This window comes from Colossoma macropomum, unplaced genomic scaffold, assembly GCF_904425465.1.
Source record: "Colossoma macropomum unplaced genomic scaffold, Colossoma_macropomum, whole genome shotgun sequence".
NCBI classification, from domain to species: Eukaryota; Metazoa; Chordata; class Actinopteri; order Characiformes; family Serrasalmidae; genus Colossoma; species Colossoma macropomum.
In genome coordinates this window covers 9278804-9298459 of record NW_023494803.1, presented here as the reverse complement: position 1 = coordinate 9298459, position 19656 = coordinate 9278804, and the positions used below count along the sequence as shown (strand labels likewise).

General features: G+C 38.6%; 1 protein-coding gene across 1 annotated transcript; it reads left to right on the top strand.

Moving 5' to 3' along the window:
- Nucleotides 1-7224: 7224 nt before the first annotated feature.
- On the top strand, nucleotides 7225-19221 carry ube2d1a (ubiquitin-conjugating enzyme E2D 1a). The gene is made up of 7 exons (XM_036594016.1): nucleotides 7225-7315; nucleotides 11718-11781; nucleotides 13531-13562; nucleotides 13942-14019; nucleotides 16667-16772; nucleotides 17074-17167; nucleotides 18758-19221. The coding sequence occupies exons 1-7, from the start codon at nucleotides 7292-7294 to the stop codon at nucleotides 18801-18803; spliced, it is 444 nt and encodes a 147-aa protein (XP_036449909.1). The 5' UTR covers nucleotides 7225-7291; the 3' UTR covers nucleotides 18804-19221.
- The last annotated feature ends 435 nt before the right edge of the window (nucleotides 19222-19656 follow it).

Here is a 19656-nt window from a genome sequence, read left to right as displayed (position 1 = left end):
TGTGCATAATTTAGTGACTCAGATGTAAAGTCATTCAGAGTGGTTTGATGTGAAATTGTTCATTGCTGAGACTTTTCACAGTGGTGGTGATACAAATATAACCTTTTTATTTACTATCCAAAACCACCAGTGAACCTACATGTGTCTTCTGAGCTTTATATGGAATGTTGATGATGGTAAAATACTGATAAATCTGAAAAAAATATGTTTGGGACTGTTTTGACTTACAACACTCTGCATGTTCCCTCTCCACCATAAATGGCTTTTAAAAATACATTTTAGGCCAAAAGTTTGTCGGAAAACAGTGTCTCAGGCATCAGGCAGTGAATTCATAACCATTTCCTGTAAATAACTTTCTTTGAGGGAGCTTTTAAAGGTGGCTGTCTGGTTCCTATCACCACCACTGTGAACAAATCTGACTCGGTAAATTTCTCAAGAATGGAGCATTTTACACCAAACCACTCTGAATGACTCTGTTAACATCTTAACCATTTAATTATGAAGACATTTTGAAAAATAAGTGGAATTCCCCTTTAACAACTTGATACATGGGGGTATGTGCTTCCATTAGATGTTAGCTAGCTTAGCCTCATAGCTCCCGTTCAAAATAAAGAGCAAATTATGCAATTTTAATACCAAAAACTCCATCACTGGAAGTGCTGATGATTTCTATAGACTTCATTTTATTTAAATGGCACTGGATAATATGACTGATCACAGATTAAACACACCAATCACATCACAATCTAATCAATAAATGTATCATCTCATTTGCTTCAGTCCTGTTATCTACAGGCTTCATTTGTTAATAGACCTAAAGGCATTAGGTGGCACTGGCTGTGTTTTAAAGGTAATTTCAAAGTAGATTTGCGTCAACATTACGAGAGTAATTGTTTTTCTGAGGGGCTTATAAAGAGAGAGAGAGAGAGAGAGAGAAAGAGAGAGAGAGAGGGAGGAAAAAACAGATTAGCAGAAGTGAAGAGCATAAAAACAGGGATTAAAAACACTTGATCCCGAGACGTGACCACTCCCGCCACGGGAATTAAATCTATTAAAATATCATCAATCACTACTTATCCCAATAATCCCTCAGTCTCTCCTCCGCTGCCCTTAACAAATAACAATTATAGATTATGGGCCCACTTTAAGCTCTTACTCAGAGCACGTAATCCTGCCTATTGTTGGAGTGGCACAATAAAACAAAACAAAAAAAACAACAACAATAAATAATAACCTGATTTGTCTGAAAGAAAAAAAAATGCAAAGAATTCTACAGTGCTTTTCAGATTATTAGCACGAGAGAGATGATTCTGGTTCACTCTGCTTCAGATGGCTTGTTTTTTTTGGATACTTATTACTTACTAAGTTGGATAAACAGGTTATATAACTATAATTTGAAAAATAAATATCAGTAACAATATCTTGCTGGCATACAGTTACAGACTGTAGTCCATCTGTTGATGCACAGTTTATGTTAGCTCTCCTCTAGTGACTGCTGTACTGAGATTGACCCACCATCCCAACAATATCTGGACAACAGCCCAAAGAAACGCTGTGCGAGATGTAAATAAAAACATAATGCTATTGATTGCAAACCATTTAAACCCTGTATGTAACTGAAAATAGTACAAAGACAACATATCAAATGTCGAAATTCAGAAATTTGATTGTTTTTTGAAAAATATATGCACATTTTAAATTTGGTGGCAGCAATATGTTTAAAAAAAAAGTTGTTACAGAGGCAACAAAGACTGGGAAAGTTGTATAATTCTAAAAAAAACACCTGGTGGGACATCTCACAACTAATTAGGTTAAGTATGAACAAGTCAGTAACATGATGGGGTATAAAAAGAGCATCTCAGACAGGCTTTCAAAAGTGAGGAGGGGTTCACCACTGAAAGACTGTGAAAGAATGCACCAGCAAATAGTGCAACAATTAAAGAATAACGTTTCTCAACATAAAATAGCAAAGAATTTGAAGATTTCTTCATCAACAGTACATAATATCATTACAAGATTAAGAGAATCTGGAGAAATCTCTGTATGCAAAGGGCAAGGCCCAATATTGGCTGGCCGTGATCTTTGGGCCCTCAGGCGGCGCTGCATAAAAAACAGACACGATTCTGTAAAGGAGATCACTACATGGGTTCTGGAACACTTCCCAAATCCACTGTCTGTGAAAATAGATCATAGCTGCATCCACAAATGCAAGTTAAAACTCTACCATGAAAAGAAGAAAGCATATATAAACAGGATCTAGAAACGCTGCCACCTTCTCTGGGCCCAAGCTCATTTAAGATGGACTGAGGCGAAGTGGAAAAGTGTCCTGTGTTCTGATAAATCAAAATTTGAAATTCCTTTTGGAAATCATGGACACTGTGTCCTCCGGGCTAAAGAGAAGAGGGACCATCTGGCTTGTTATCAGCACACAGTTCAAAAGCCACCATTTGTGATGGTACGAGGGTTCATTACTGCACATGGCTTTGTGACTTGCACACCTGCGAAGGCACCATTAATGCTGAATGATATATACATGATTTGGCAACATATGCTGCCATCCAGATAATGTCTTTTTCAGGGAAGGTCCTGCTTATTTCAGCAAAACAATGTCAAACCATATTCTGCATGTATTACAACAGCGTGGCTCTGTAGTAAAAGAGTCCAGGTGCTAAAGTGGCCTGCCTGCACTATGCGCATCTTTTTTATGCTCCACTGTTAACTGCCTAGCATACATTGTTGTCCTATGACAGCTCAGTAGCACAATAACAAATAAAAAACATGTAGATTTAACTTCAACCTGTTAAGTTTGTCCTTTTTCTACTTTAATTAGCACATATCACTCAACTAAACATCTTACAAGCTACTTGTGTGGAACCACTTGATATAACATGTTTAACTAAAACCAACACTTCATTTTTTTGAGTGTAGGTGTTTCTAATAAAGTGGCCAGTGAGTGGAAGCACAAGGCAGGTGTTTCTAATAAAGTGGCCGTTGAGTGGAAACACAAGGTAGGTGTTTCTAATAAAGTGGCCACTCAGTGGAAGCACAAGGAAGGTATTTCTTAATAAAGTGGCCACTGAGTGGAAATACGAGGTACGTGTTTCTAATAAAATGGCCACTCAGTGGAAGCACGAGGTAGGTGTTTCTAATAAAGTGACCACTGAGTGGAAATACGAGGTAGGTGTTTCTAATAAAGTAAACAAAGAGTGTGGACTATACTGGCTGGCATCACAATAGTGCTTGACCAGCTTCCAAACTGCCATATGTTTCAGTACGATGGGCCTGTTTTGGGCCACAAAGGAGATTGTTGTTAGCGGCTTTAGTAGGAGGCATAAACTGTGGCTAAATTAGCCATGTTTGTTGGATGCATTGCAACATCTGGTGAGTGTGCGTGAGGGAAAGGAAATGCGTGTGCGTGGACAGGAGGGATTGGCCGCAGCGAAAGCCACGTGTGGTGATGTTTGTTATAATGACTAGCAGAAAAAGAGAGATGTGCTAATTTGTAAGTAGCTTAACAGCTCAGAGAAGCCACAAACATGGACTCACCCTGCTGCCCCCTGGCAATGCGGCCTGAGCAAAACACAAGCTCATTTGATTTGGCCTTGGCCTGCTCGCTGATGAAATGGATGGGGAAGTCCGGGAAACCTGCCAAAGAAACCTATATCGCCATAGCAATGGGGAATTTTAAAGGTTTATTATGAAACATTACATTAAAACAAGACATCGACGTAGACGATCAGCCAAGACATGTTTGGTGTCTGAAGTTTGCTTATAGGCTACGAGCTAACAAGTCATAGACAGAACTATTCTACTGCCAGTGCTGTTTTTAGCTATGCTAATGTACTTTAGTCCATGTTTATAGATTAAGTGTGTCACACAGTGTCAGAAAACACATAATAAAGTCTATTTGAGATGACTTAACAGCTCCACACAGTTTTAGGCAAGTATGTGATGATTTAGGCCTGCAATTAGCACCATGCTAACTAGGGTTAGCTCCTGAAACAGATGGGGAAGTGACCAAAGAAACCTGTATTGCTACAAAAGCAAATGAAGTTAACCAAGTTTTATCCTGGTTTATTAATAATCAAGAAATCTACGGATAATTTAGACTAATAATTAAGTTATCTGATGTTTTTAGGGCCAAACAATAAAAATGGGCTCAGCTGAACAATAACATACTGTGCAGAACCTTTCAAAGATTCTGACATTATTTCATTAATTATTTAACCTTTGCATGGTTGTGTGCAAAAGTTTGGGCACCACTGGTCAATGTGTTTTGTTGATTTTTTGTTGAAGTGTAAATAAATTAACACATCCTCTACAGAGGATACATGTCTACACATTTTAATACACAATTACTGTTTATTTGCTGAATATGACACTGGGGGAGGGTACTAAATGTGGCCTGGGCAAAAGTTTTGGCACATTTTATGTGTTAATAAATAGAAATTGTAAACTAATATTTGCCAAAAAGTGTGTTTCCTGTAGAGGATGTGTTCACTTATTTTTGCTCATGCGGTGTTCATACTTTTGCGCATTGTACAGTAACTCTGTCTCTGCGGTTCACAGTATGAGGTGATCTCTGAGTAATGACTCAACAATATGACTTACAGGGCAAAACGTGAAACGACACCTTTAAAGCGATGCAATGAACCGGTCAGCGTAGAAACACCACAGACGTTAGTGGTCATTTGAATGTCTCATGAGCCTACAAGTCTTTTTTAGATCACTCTACCTTGTGCTGTTCCTAGGATGACACTACCTAAGGTCAAAATAATGGATTTGGTTTGGTCAGTCAGTCTAGAAATGGATTTTGAAACATCCTTATAACACTGTGAATTTTAAAGTGGGACAATTACATCACAATTACATGGTGCATGACTTTTTTACACTGATCTGAGACCTGTTTTCTATTCTTTCTCTAACGATTAAAATTAGGATTTGGCGTGAGGGAAAAGGTCTTGCCCACTGAGAAAGTATTTGTCCTGAAAGATATTTAATGGTGGCTAGGGGGGTGGTGCCCTCTAGTGGAAACACAACGCAGCTGCTGGCTTCCACAAACCATCACTCATCAGTCAACAAAGGCAACTTACTTGCAAGCAAATTTCCTAAATGGGCCTAAAATAATGTCACATTTCATCAATATAATAGGACTGTGTGCACTACTGTGTGTTTACAGTGACCACCATGACCAGATTTGGAATAATTACCAGCCACTGACGTTTTCCAAAGGCCATGCCCATCTGATGCCACTGGGCTCTGGGAAGGTAGACTATGGAATCTGGCAGCTTTACACCAAATCACACAAAGCCCAAGCTGATTACCTCCGAACCAGCAAACAAACAGGAGCAGGGGCTTGTTTCCATGCTGCTGTGAATGTAGATGGAGGCTGTAATTCTGTCTGATACTCTGTTTGTTAGTGGATTAGCTCTAATTTGCGATTAGCAGTCAGAACATCTGCATGTTCTGCATGAAAATGAATCACGGTAATCCTGCTCATCACACATCAACATACATAACAGCTTCTTTTCTGTTGGAAAAACACAACTCTTAGTAGTACGGTCGTGAATCTAAGATGTCAGGAGAGCGCAGCTATAAATCAGGTTCCAATATGAGCAGCAATGAGCCAGCAAAAGCCATACACTTCGAAATAAAGGAGGCTTTGGAGCAATGCCAACCTTTCAGTGAATGGTTCTTTAAAGAACTGTTTTTGTGAATAAGATGAGCAAGTGTGTAGAACCTAATCTGAACAGACGGAGGCCTACGAAAAGAATAAACTGGGCCACGCCTGCTCTGCTTCTTGAGGAAACATCTTCTCTCTTGTCAATCAGTCAAAACATGTTATTTAGTTTTGTACTGGAGCTACGAAGCTAATGTAGCTAACAAGGAATAGAACCTTACACACTGCCAAATTAGCATGTTGCTAAATGCATGTTAACTGAACATGTTGAGTTGTTCAGTAATCTCAAATATACACCGATCAGGCATAACATTATGATCACCTCCTTGTTTTTACGCTCATTGTCCATTTTATCAGCTCCACTTACTATATAGGTGCACTTTGTAGTTCTACAGTTACAGACTGTAGTCCATCTGTTTCTCTGCATATTTTGTCAGCCACCTTCTACCCTGTTCTTCAGTGGTCAGGACCCCCACGGACCCTCACAGAGCAGGTGCTATTTTGGTGGTGGATCATTCTTAGCACTGCATTAACACTGATGTGGTGGTGGTGTTTTAGAGTGTGTTGTGCTGGAACGAGTGGATCAGACACAGCAGTGCTGCTGGAGTTTTTAAACACTGTGTCCACTCACCGTCCACTCTATTAGACACTCCTACCTTGTCAGTCCACCTTGTAGATGTAAAGTCAGAGACGATAGCTCATCTGCTGCTGCACAGTTTGTGTTGGTCATCCTCTAGTCCTTTAGCAGTGGTCACAGGATGCTGCCAACAGGACGCTGTTGGCTGGATAGTTTTGGTTGGTGGACTATTCTCAGTCCAGCAGTGACACTGAGGTGTTTAAAAACTCCAGCAGCACTGCTGTGTCTGATCCACTCAGACCAGTGCAACACACACTAAAACAACACCATCACATCAGTGTTACTGCAGTGCAGAGAATGATTCACCACCCAAATAGTACCTGCTTTGTAAGGGGGTGTGGGGGTCCTGACCACTGAAGAACAGGGTAAAAGGTGGCTAACAAAATATGCAGAGAAACAGATGGACTACAGTCTGTAATTGTAGAACTACAAAGTGCACCTATATAGTAAGTGGAGCTGATAAAATGGACAATGAGCGTAAAAACAAGGAGTTGGTCATAATGTTATGACTGATCTGCGTGTATGTACAGAGAGAGAGAGAGAGAGAGAGAGAGAGAGAGAGTGATGGAGCTCTAAAGTGAAGTGGCCAGTTAGTTAAAGTACAAGACTAAGAAGATTTAAATAAAGTGAGTGGTGAGTGATTTGGCCTGCCATAAAGTCAAGCACAACCCACCTCGTCACCCAGAGAAAGAGCAAACGTTTTTTATTATATATGTAATTAAATTCCTAATGTAATTATATTTTTTATTGGTTTAGTAATAAAATACATTTTAAAAACTGAAAATTTGCTACCTTCGTTTTGTCAAAAATCATTTCACTTTGGCCTTCCGAGAGGAAATCACTGAAGCTACTTTATGCCAAAGTTTGTTTGGACTTTTATTTTGAAGTAAATAAAACCTCACAGCGGCCATCACTAAAGCGAGTGAGAGAGATAGATAGAGAGAGATACAGAGAGAGGTAGATTGGTGGGTGTGATGGCTCTGAAAAGAATTCAGAAGGTAAATGTCCTTCTTTTTTATCTTAACTTCGTGTCTCCACGCCGACAGTGAACGAAGTAAACCGAAAGCTCGTTAATCTGACCCCTGTTGGCAGTGAAAGACCGTGTAATGTCATCTAATGGATGTTTTTAACGTTCTTATCAGCTGGATGGCGAGAACAAAGCCGGCTCTGACGAGGCTGTAGTTGTCTTCCTAGGCGAATTGCCCGTTCCACCTTAAATGGTGCAGCGGTGTCTATTAGAACGCCTAGGCGCCAGAATGTAACTGCTGTACTACAGCCGTTTAAGGTGGAACGGGGAAATTCGAGCGAGAAGCTGGCGAATTCCGGCTTAGACTGGCGAGAAAGCTGGACAGTGCGAATATTCAGTGCCGTTTTAATGAATATGTGCTCGTTTCTGCTGCGAAGGTCAAAGTTATTGTCCTTCTTAGACGTTTAAAACTGTGTGTTTTCTTAATATCTGAATTTCCTGGTGTGTTGGTGTGTGATGATGCTCCATTACAGTCTGAAAGCAGTGATTTGTAGTTAAAGGGGAATTCCACCGATTTTTTAAAAAATGTCTGCTTTATTCAGTGGCTGAGATGTAAACAGTCATTCAGAGTAGTTTTATTGTAGAGACTCTTTTTCCAGGGGAACCAGGGGTCACCACGACTACAACACATATAGCCAGTTTATTTATTATCCAAAACCACCAGGGAACCTACACGTGTCTTCCTAGCTTTTATGTGCTGATGATGGTAAAATAGTGATCTGAAAAGTAGATCTGCCCCTGTGCCATGAATGGATTCGATTAAATGTATTACAAATACATTTTAAGTAAGTCTTTGTCACTAAACTATTGTAAAACAATGTCTTAGTCATCAGACAGTGTATTCACAACCATTTCATGTAGTAATTTACTGTGAGGGAGCTTTTAGAGGTGGACGTCTGGTTCCTATCACCACAACTGTCAACAATCCTGACTCTGTAAGTTTCTCTAGACCTGAGCAGTTCACACCAAACCACTCTGAATGACTTTGTTTAACCATTAATTATGTAGACTTTCAAAAAAATCGGTGGAGTTCCCCTTTAGTGTTAGAATGATATGACCTTTTTTTTAATCACAGTGAACCATCCTATTTCTAAATCACAGTTTGAGTAGTTGTTCATAGATTTTCCACACAAACTTACGTAGTTAAAGTTACCTGGCTTTTTGAAATGGACTTAATTAAAGTGAGCTAATTAGAATGACCAGTTAAAGACAGCTAATTTGAATGAACTAAGTGGTTGTACTTGTCTCAGAGCTGCATTTTCTAGAACAGCTGTCACATTTGTTTTGTCATTACTGGATTGTAATCCATGTACAGACGGTTAGGAATAGTGGTTTAAGAACTACATCAGCAGTGTTACGGCAGTCTGGATGCTGTGCTCTATCATTATCAGGCTGCATGGGTACTAGGCCACAAGTTCACATTGGGTTGTTTTTGGTACTTCACAGTGGTGGTGATGGGAACCAGACGTCTCAACATTGTTGTACTATATTTTTGCGATCATTTTTTGGCTGAAAGAAGGATACATGCAGAGCATTGTAAGGCAAAGTAGTATCCAAAGAAAATGTATTTTTGTTTAATATTTTCTGCAGTTTTACCATTACATTACATATAAAAAAACTTAGACACATGTAGGTTCACTGGGGGTCGTGTGTGTGTGTGTGTGTGTGTGTGTGAAATGTCTGAAATATTGGTCTGAAAATCTGTTCATTTTTTTCCAATTATTTGCTGATACACCGTAATTCCAACTTCATTGTGCCTCCCTAACAAGAACCTGATGGTTATTACCTGAAACTCAGCCCATAATGTTCTTTCTGACACTTTGTTGGATGCTTTTAATTTTCTATTTTGCATAATGAATATTTATACATTAATATAGTTTATTACTATTAGATTTATAGGTACTTTACTCAAAACTGGTCCTACCAGGAGGTTTTAGGCCTTGCATGTTGAACTGATAAGGCTGGTGCGTTTCGGCCTAAATGAGGTATTTTTGCAGTGTTGACTTCAGCTATCAAAGTGCAGGCTACGTGTTGTGTGCAGATGTTTAGAGACAGTTGTAATTACATGGCTTAGTCCAAAGTGTTTGTGCAGCTATGCCACCAGTTGTCATGCCACTGACAAACACAGGGCTGCTTTTCCAGACATAAATTAGGCCCAAATGCGGTCTCAGAATAGGTATTTCTCTCAGAAGACCCTTTGTGTTGAGATGTTTCGTTAAAGACATTCCAGTGTTGTCTAAAGCTTTATTTAAATGCGTGCTGTATTGATGTTTTCAACATTCAGCCTCTTAAAGGGGAATTCCACAGATTTTTGAACGTTTGCATAATTCCGTTGTTGCGATGTAAACAGTCACTCAGAGTGGTTTGGTATGGAAATCGTTCATTGTAGAGACTCTTTAATTGACTCTTTTGATTTCTTTACAGTAGTGCTGATAGGAACCAGGGGCTGTATTACAGAAAATTCTTAAGTCTGAGATCTGCTTTGTTGTCATGGCAGCTTCAAGACTGAATTAGGACAGAAGCCATTACAGAACATCGGTTCTAAAGTCTATAATCTTATCTTATTTCTAGATAAGAAAACGGTATTACAGAAACATCCTAAGTTGCCAAAATATCCTAAATATTTTCTTAACTTTAAGACAAACCCCAGATCTGTCTTAACTCTGTTTTAATCGTCTGTTTCTATTGTTTTATGCAGTGACAGGCAGCATATTTCACTATAACCAGGATACTGACGCTTCATTTATCTGCACTGAAAACGGTTCTTTGACTTGTGAGTTTTTTTTTAAACAGCGTTTGTTAAAAACTCGCTCACACACGATCTCCACCGTCCCCTCTTTTTACCTTCGGGTGTTAATATTTGATGAAAACTCGTCAGATAAAATATTACAGTGATGGTAGTGAATAATGAGGAGAGCGCTCAGCTAAAGCTTTTGGGAAATGAAACTGAAACTGTGGAGCGGTGACGCTCTGATAAACAGCATGAAGCGCTGACACAACATTATTAACTTACAGTTTATCGCGATTTGGTTTTATTTGACCTTTTTACTTCGGTAACTAGCTAACGTTAGCTGTTTGGCTAACTAACTTGATTACGTGTTTACATTTCAGCTGTGCACGTATGGTCGGTTGCTAGGAAACAGACACAACAGTTGATTGTCGACTTCAATCGAGTAAGTTACGATTTCTTAACTTGAAAAGATGCTGTATGATAAGATAAGATTCTTAAATTAAGATAAGATTTGCTTCTGTAATACGAATTTGTAAAAAAAAAAAAAGATCTTTACCTGTCAGATCTTAATTTAAGACAAAAATCTGTAATATGCCACAGGGGTCAGCGTGAACACAACACATTATCTTTATTATCCAAAACCTCCAGTGAACCTACACGTGTCTTCTGAGTTTTTATATGGAATGTTGATGATGGTAAAATAGTGATAAAATTAAAAAACAAAGAGTTTTCTTCGGGGACTGTTTTACCTTACAACACCCTGCATGTACTCCTCCACCATTTGGATTATAAAACTTATAGAACTTAAATCTAAAGTAAAACAGTGTGTCAGACATCAGGCAGCGTATTCATAACCATTATATTTAATAACTTTTCGTGAGGGAGATTTATTAAACTCCTCAGACGTCTGGTTCCTGTCACCACCAGTGTGAACAATCCTGACTCAGCAAGTTGTGTTCATTTTTATATGACCATTTTCCAACCTCTCTTTATCCCTTGGGATTAAAGAGGTTATTTTACCTTTAAGACAGATTTATGTAAATGAGCTTTATTCTGATTGGCTGCCCTGCATTTGTGCCTCATTCAAAAAGCACTCCAGGCGGAAACACTCATAACTTCAGCATGAATGGGCGGACATATGTAAATTATTTGGTTGGGTAGAACTTGACAAAAGCTTTAAATTCCAAATGGGCTGTTTTTGAGGCCTGTGTTTCCAAACATGGACTTGGGGGTAAACGATTCATTTTGACACCCTTCATCATACTCTTTTTGCTTAAAAACTGCATGAGAAATTGGATTTGCCTGATAGGAGCCCTTTAAAAGTTAAAGTTTGTGGAAATTTTGAAAAATCGACAGAACTGCCCTTTTATCCACCATTCCTCCAGCTCTCTGGATCTGCCCCGACTGAGTCAGCAGTGACTTGGGGATAAAGATGCTAATGCTGTCAAGCTGCAGTGTGCCTGCTGGCTAAATTCCTCCAAACTGACTTCACGCTAAAGGACGAGCATTTTGAATTATGGATTTTTCCATGGAATATTCCATTACAGTATGCAGAAACATTTGGAAATGCTGCAGGAGCAGTCCTCTCTCTACGACAAGTTGAAAGGCTGTTCTAAATGTCTGTGCGTGTTTGTGTGCGCAGGAGTTACAGGACTTGCAGCGAGACCCCCCTTCACAATGTTCGGCAGGACCAATGGGCGAGGACTGTGAGTGCTTCATCATGTTTCTGCTTCCTGTCTCACATCTGGACTAAACAGCCTCAGCAAACATGCAATTATACGCAAATTTGGACATAAACAATATAATAAGAAGAAACAAAATGTGGCTCTTCTGATTGAGAAATTACCATTTTAAGCCTTTTCAAAGAGATCATGTGGATCATTGTACTGAACCGATTCAAAGTCAGAGCTGAAAACACATTTCGGACTTTTAACTGACTTGGACTTTAGACTAAAATCCTTTTGCATTGAGTGACCCTGTACCTTAGTTATGTTTATTTTATTAATATAGATGAGCGAACGTTCTGTTTTTTCACCACCAAAAGAACCATAGCACTTGCCAAATATTTCAGGCGTGACAGTTTTAACTCAAAAATACTACACTCATAAAAATGATGGCTTTTCAAGGGTTCTTTAGTAAGGAAAATGGTTCTGTATAGAACCATGAACACTCAAAGAGCTCTTTGTTTATTTTATTAAAATGTTTATTCACCACCAAAAGAATCATAACACTACCAAAACTTTACCAAATGTTTCAGGAATTCAGGAGTTCTTTAGTAAAGAAAATGGTTCTTTATAGAACCATGAACACTTAAAGAACTCTTTGCATGATCAAAAGGTTCCTTGCATCGTGAAAGTGTTCTTCAGATTGATGGAGAATGTGCTGTAGATGGTTCTATTTAGAACCTTTTTGAAAAGGGTTACGATTTCAGGCTTACAATAGAAGAACCCTTTTTGGTGCCACATAAACCCTTTTTTAAAAAGGGTCTATATAGAACCTTCTACAGCACATTCTCCATCAATCTTTAGAACCCTTTAATCAAGTTCTTTGAATGTTCATGGTTCTATACAGACCCATTTTCTTTACTAAAGAACCCTTAAAGAACCATCATTTTTAAGTGTGTAGCAAAAACGGCTTTGAACAGTTATACACACATAACCATCATTTCGTTTTGAAGGAGACGACAGTGTTCGAGGTTCATGATATGTGTCAGTTCCATGTACCGAACTTTCCTTGTTAAACTATGCCAATGTAATGTTTTTCGTTCTATGGCACCTTTAAGGTTCCACACTGATTTTCAGACGTTGGCAGACATTAACTTCAAAACAGTGGGCATGTGGCCATAGGGGACAGGGATGCAGCTTCACTTCCTGCTCTAAAATGCAGGGGCGTGGCTAAAATAAGGCTCCGCCTACAGACTCAAACTCTGTATTTCGATAGTGACCTTAAAATGTGGGACAGCATTTTTTGAATGAAGTTTTTTTTTTAAATAAACAAAAAATTTGACTCATTGTAAATTTGAATCTTTCAGCTTCACTTTAAAAGAAGGCAAAAGATCTTTTTAAAAACAACATTGAAAAAAACACCTTTTTTTTTACATACTATTTTCACAAATGTAAATTTAGGGATTAGGGACAGACACCTCCCGATATAAAGTACCCTATGCAGTATGATTTTGTATATAGTTAGCTTATTACTATCTCTATTAATGTCTTGGGTTTAAATAGGCCATAACATAATCCATGTAAATAACTAAGGTTTGTGTACTTAATTGTTTTAAGTAGGTTTTATTCGTTAGTATGTCTGTATATATAATTTATCATCAAAAAAATCAGCATATAGGCATAATGTTTTAACCATATCACTCAAATTTAGTATCAACACTGACACATTTGTCAGATTTAACTGTGCAATGAAATGAAGTTTTGCTCATCCTGCTGTTTGTTGTATTTCAGTGTTTCACTGGCAGGCTACCATAATGGGACCAGTAAGTACAGCGTTGCTCTCATGTATTTCTTTTACGTTGTTTTATTGGTATACGACTATGTGATGTGTACTGTTTCAATTTAAAACTTTTAAAATTGTATTTTTGCCCAATCAAAAGTAGTTGTTCTCCAAGTTAAATGTAGTTCATGGGTCAAAATATGTTTGGTGTCTGACATTTGCTTGTTTAGTTATCTGTAACAATATTATCTATTAAAAATGAACAAAAGTACATTATTAGAAACTACACAGACAAGATTGTTAGAGATTATGTAACAACTTGACTCTGAGATGATTTAGGCCTCCAGTTTTCTAACTGGAGCAGAATAAACTGTTGTTACTTGTTAGATACATTAACCTTTCTTCATCTCTCCTCCTCTCAGGGTGACAGTCCATATCAGGGCGGTGTTTTCTTCCTCACTATTCACTTCCCCACAGACTACCCCTTCAAACCTCCAAAGGTAAGCAGAGGTCTCAGAAACTATGATCTGCAGTGTATTCTAAATGTAAAATTTACAGTACAAAACATTATTATTATTATTACTATTATTATTATTATTAGTAGTAGTAGTAGTAGTAGTAGTAGTAAAAGTAGTAGTTGAAAATTAATAATGGTATTTGTAGTAATGGAAAGAGTACCACTAGTTTAAATATCACTACTTACAATATTAATAATTAGGGACGCATTGATAGTGATACTGGTATCGGTCCGATACTGTGCTCATTTACTCACACTTGACCTCATACAGATGCACCAATACCAACATTCCCATCCCAGCTGATACCATGTGACGTAAGCTGACCTTACACTGCGGCACTAATAAACAAACGACTCAGGCTTGTAGTGATGAAAGATCTGCTCACACAGTTAAGTGTTACTAACTCCGTGGAGATTGGACACAAAGTCCTTCATCACTTTAAACATTCTGCCTTGGCATTTTCCCGCCAGACATTCACTGTGAGATGTTTTTAAATACACACAAATACAAACACAACCGCTTCCCCGTTATTGGTGGAGACACATAGGCTGACAAAATTGAGGTAAAAAAGTCATCATCTGCAGTCTGTGTGTGCCTAGTTTACTCTGTTTGGCTAAATAAAATTACAAAGTATGAACTTTAATGTAGTCAGTGTTCAAATTAGGGGAGATCATATTGTCCTTCTGTGTACATCACCACCTGGTTGTGGTTCAAGTTAGCAGAGCTGCTATAGCTCAGTCTCTCAGCGTGTTTTGTACAGGGTAAGTATATAAATCATAGGCTTTGTCCGTACACGGTGGTCTATTCAAATGTACAGTGTGAGTCACCAAAGAACGTAGTGTATGTCTGGCTTTAGAGGACATTCAGCTACAGCTCAACCAGCCAATCAAAAGACTCCAACAATATGAAATATGAGGTCATTGGATTAGCCTGGGATGTGATTTCTCCTGTCACTGAGCTACAGAGACTGTTGTTGAAATACAACCCCATTTCCAAAAAAGTTGGGACGCTGTGCAGAATGTAAATAAAAACAGAATGCAACGATTTGCAAATCATGTGAACCATATTTTAAAGGAAAATTACTACAAAGACAACATATCAAATGTTGAAACTGAGAAATTGTATAGGTTTTTGAAAAATATATGCCCATTTTGAATTTGATGCTGACAACATGCTCCAAAAAAGTTGGGACGGGGCATATTTACCACTGTGTTTTCATCACTTCTTCTTTAACAACACTCTAAGTGTTTGGGAACAGAGGAGACTGACTGCTGTAGTTTTGAAAGTGAAATGTTTCCCATTCTTGTTTGATATAAGATTTCAGCTTCTCAACAGTTTGGGGTCTCCTTTCTCGGACTTTTCCTTTCGTAATGTGGCAAATGTTATCAGTGGTGACAGGTCTGGACTGCAGGCAGGTCAATTTAGCACCCAAACCCTTTTAATATGGAGCAATGCTGTTGTAATACATGCAGAATGCGGTTTGGCATTGTCTTGCTGAAAGTAAGCAGACATTGTCTGGATGGCAGCGTATGTTGCCAAAACATGTATATATCGTTTAGCATTAATGGTGCCTTCACAGATGTGCATGTCACCCATGCCATGTGCACTAATGTACTAATGTACTAATAGTGGCTTATGAACTGTGCACTGATAACAAGCTGAGTGGTCTTTAGCCCAGAGGACGCAGTGTCCATGATGTGTTCAAAAAAAATTTTAAATCTTGATTTGTCGGACCCTGGCGACCTGTCCAGGGTGTATCCTGCCTTCCACCCAATGACAGCTGGGATAGGCTCCAGCACCCCACCGCGACCCAGAAGGATAAGCGGTTTAGATGATGGATGGATGGATGGATTTGTCGGACCACAGGACACTTTTCCACTTCCCCTCAGTCCATTTTAAATGAGCTCGGGCCCAGAGAAGGTGGCAACATTTCTGGGTCCTGTTTATATATGGTTTCTTCATTGCGTTTTAACTTGCATTTGTGGATGCAGCGACAAACTGTTTTCACAGACAGTGGCTTTCAGAAGTGTTTCAGAACCCGTGCAGTGATTTCCACTAGAAAATCATGTCTCTTTTTAATGCAGTGCTGTCTGAGGGCCTGAAGGTCATGACCAGCAAATACTGTTTTTTGGCCCTTGTGTACAGAGATTTCTCCAGGTTCTCTGAATCTTTTAATGTTATTATGTACCGTAGATGATGAAAGGCAAATGTTCTTTGCTGTTTTACAGTGAATAACATTATTCTTGAACTGTTGCACTGTTTGATTGTGCAGTCTTTCACAGAGTGGTGAACCCCTCCCATCTTTACTTCTGAAAGATTCAGCCTCTCTGGGATGTTTTTTTTTGTTTGTTTTATTTATTTTTTTTACCCAATCGTGTCACTGACCTGTTGCTGATCAACCACCAGGTGTTTTTTTTTTGGCATCAAATTCTAAATGGGCATATATTTTTCAAAAAACAATACATGTACTTAATTCTGAGTAGGTTACTCAGAGTGGTATCAGAATCGGTATCAGCAAGTGGTGAAATCGATCATCATTATCGTCCTCATCAAATATGTACAGTTTGGTAAGCAGGATGGGCATAAGATTCATCCCAGACACAAAATTCAGCTTTTGTTTCTCCCTCAGGTTGCCTTCACAACAAAAATCTACCACCCGAACATCAACAGTAATGGCAGTATATGTCTGGACATTCTTCGCTCTCAGTGGAGTCCCGCCCTCACCGTGTCTAAAGGTGAGGGTACCACAAACTCCCTGCCCAATCTCTTCAAGCAGAAGTTTTTAAAGGGTTCAAATTAAAATTACACAGTGAACTAGTGCTCGTTTGACTGCTGAGTGAATATAAAACTCGTTGCCATGTTGAAGTGCCTCAGCTCATGACCATCTGAGTGGGAATTTGAGTTCAAATGCCCACTTGGAAGTTTCCAGTTGGTCATGTAGCAGCAAAAGAGTAAGAAAGAAATGCAAATGCAGATGATTCCTGATTAGTGGTTTCTTGCATCCAGCCCCTGATGTTTGTTTTTGTTGTCTTCCAGTGTTGTTATCCATATGCTCGCTGCTGTGTGACCCAAACCCAGATGACCCTTTAGTCCCGGATATAGCGCACATCTACAAATCGGACAAAGACAAGTAAGGACTAGTCCCAGGGCTGAATTAACTAAAATATTTAGAAAAACATTTTTTTCTTTAACATTTTTAAGGTGATTTTATTTACTGTTAAGGCCACTGCACACCGGATGCGCCATGTGGCAGAGCACTGCTATAGAATGCTGGGAGGGAAAGCCAATAAAAGCTCGGTTCAAGTCTGCTTGTATAAATTGAATGAAATAAAGCATTGAGCATCACTTAATGTTACCATTAGCATGTGTCTAAAAGACTGATTGCCTTTCTCTGTGTAAATTTCAAGCCACATGTGATTAATAAAGCATTAAGCATCACTATCACACTTGGCATCAGTTTACTACCTTCTCACAAACTGGTTGTTTTCCAAGCTGAAAGATAGGAGCTTAAAGACTAGGCTAGTAACATTAGCTGAGGTAAATTATCGTTATCATTTGTCTCACTGGCTTTCTCTGTAAATTTCAAGCTGTGTGATCGATAAAATGTGGAGGATTACGTATCATGCTTGGCATCAGTTTAGTACATCTTTTCGAGCTTATAGATAGGAGCTGAAAAAGGCTAGGCTAGTAACATTAGCTGAGGTAAATTACTGTTATCATTTGACTGCCTTTCTCTGTGTAAATTTCCAGCCACGTGATCAATAAAGCGTTGAGCATTACTTATCACACTTGACATCAGTTTACTAACTACCTCTTCACCAACGTGCTGTTTTCGAGCTGAAAGATAGGAGCTGAAAACGGCTAGGCTAGTAACATTAGCTGAGGTAACTTGCCATTAGCATTTGTCTAAAAGACCGACTGCCTTTCTATAGATACTTTTTTAGATGGATAGATACTTCATTGATCCCGAAGGACATTCAGCAGCCAGTAGCAGTTACACAACACAAGACAGTTATAATAATAAGGGTGATACAATATAAAAAGAAGAATATATACCAAAAACCTATCCACAGTACAAGGAGGCGTAGGTAACGGCATATAATGACAATGTTGAACAAATATGTGTGTATATTGGTACTGAAATAAAGTGTGAGTAAGGTGTGAGTAAAGTGTTGAGCATCACTTATCACGCTTGGCATCAGTTTCCAACCTCTTCACAATCTGGTTGTTTACAAGCTGAAGGAGCTTAAAAAGGCTAGGCTAGCAACATTCGCTGAGGTAACTTATCATTAGCATTTGTCTAAAAGAATTAGCTTCTTTTCTCTATGTAACTTTTAAGCTAAATGTGATCTACTGGGGCTTTTTCTGCTCTCAATATGGCTTTAATTGCATGTAGTAATGGTAAAATTACAGTAACAGATGCTTACACCTCACCAATTAGCATGATGGAAACTGCATGCTGAAATCATCACATATTTGAAATGTTAAAGGGGAATTCCACAATTTTTTTTTCAAAATTTCTGCATTATTAAATGGTTAAGAAGTCATTCAGAGTGGTTTGGTGTGAAATGCTCCGTTCCACAGAAACTTACCGAGTCAGAATTGTTCACAGTAGTGGTGATAGGAACCAGATGTCCATCTCTAAAACCTCCCTCACAGAATGTTAATACATAATGTTAATTTCAATGCTTAACGTTCTCTGTCTGTCTTTCTCTCTCAGGTACAACAGACTGGCCAGAGAATGGACTCAGAAATACGCCATGTAACTGGCGTGGACTGCACATGCAGAATTTCAAAGAGTTGCACGTGGACGATGAATGCAGATGTACTGTAAACCGCCTTGATCAGAGCCGGTGGAGTGTTTTTGGTTCTCGTTTTTTTTCCCCCCTTTCTTTACAGAGGATATCCTGTAGCTAAAACTGAAACTGCGTTATGCAGTGAGGCCTCTCACTTTAGTTTTGTTTACAGAAGTGTGAAGAAATGCAGGAGTCATCATCAGCTGGCTACTGCTGAAGAGAGCTTGGGAGTAGCCACAGCAACTATAAGAACATAAAAAAACAGATTATCATGAAAAATGTTTCTTTTTCTTTTAGATACACTTTTCTTTTAGATGTTTTATTGTATAGTATTAAAAGCTATACTGGAACTATTTTTATTATTTGCATTAAAAAGGTGACAAAAGAATGCAAATCACCAGCCGTTTGTTTGTTTTATGGCAATGCTGACGTATTTCACGTAACGGAGGCAGAACAGAATAACAAGAGGCAAAAACACTTCTTGGATTTTATCACTAGTCAGTTTTGAAGGTTTTAATGAGTTTCTAACTTTTTTCATACAGTCCGAGTCTGGCCTTGCAGTCTTTTCCCCCCAAAAAGAGTTTTTTTTCCTGCTGTGAAAATGATATACTTAAACGTCCAGGACACTGGACTGAATTCTTTAAAAGCCTTATAGGGACTCCAGCCAATATGAAAAATGTAACCATTGCTATATCCATGCTTACTGCAGGAGTCTCTACAGTGAGATTTTCCTGTTTAAAGACTAGAAACACCTTCTGTTCATGTATCTTGAAGGTGGAAGGGATTTGTGGAAAAACTACAGCTGTTTTAGGGTGGATTTTTA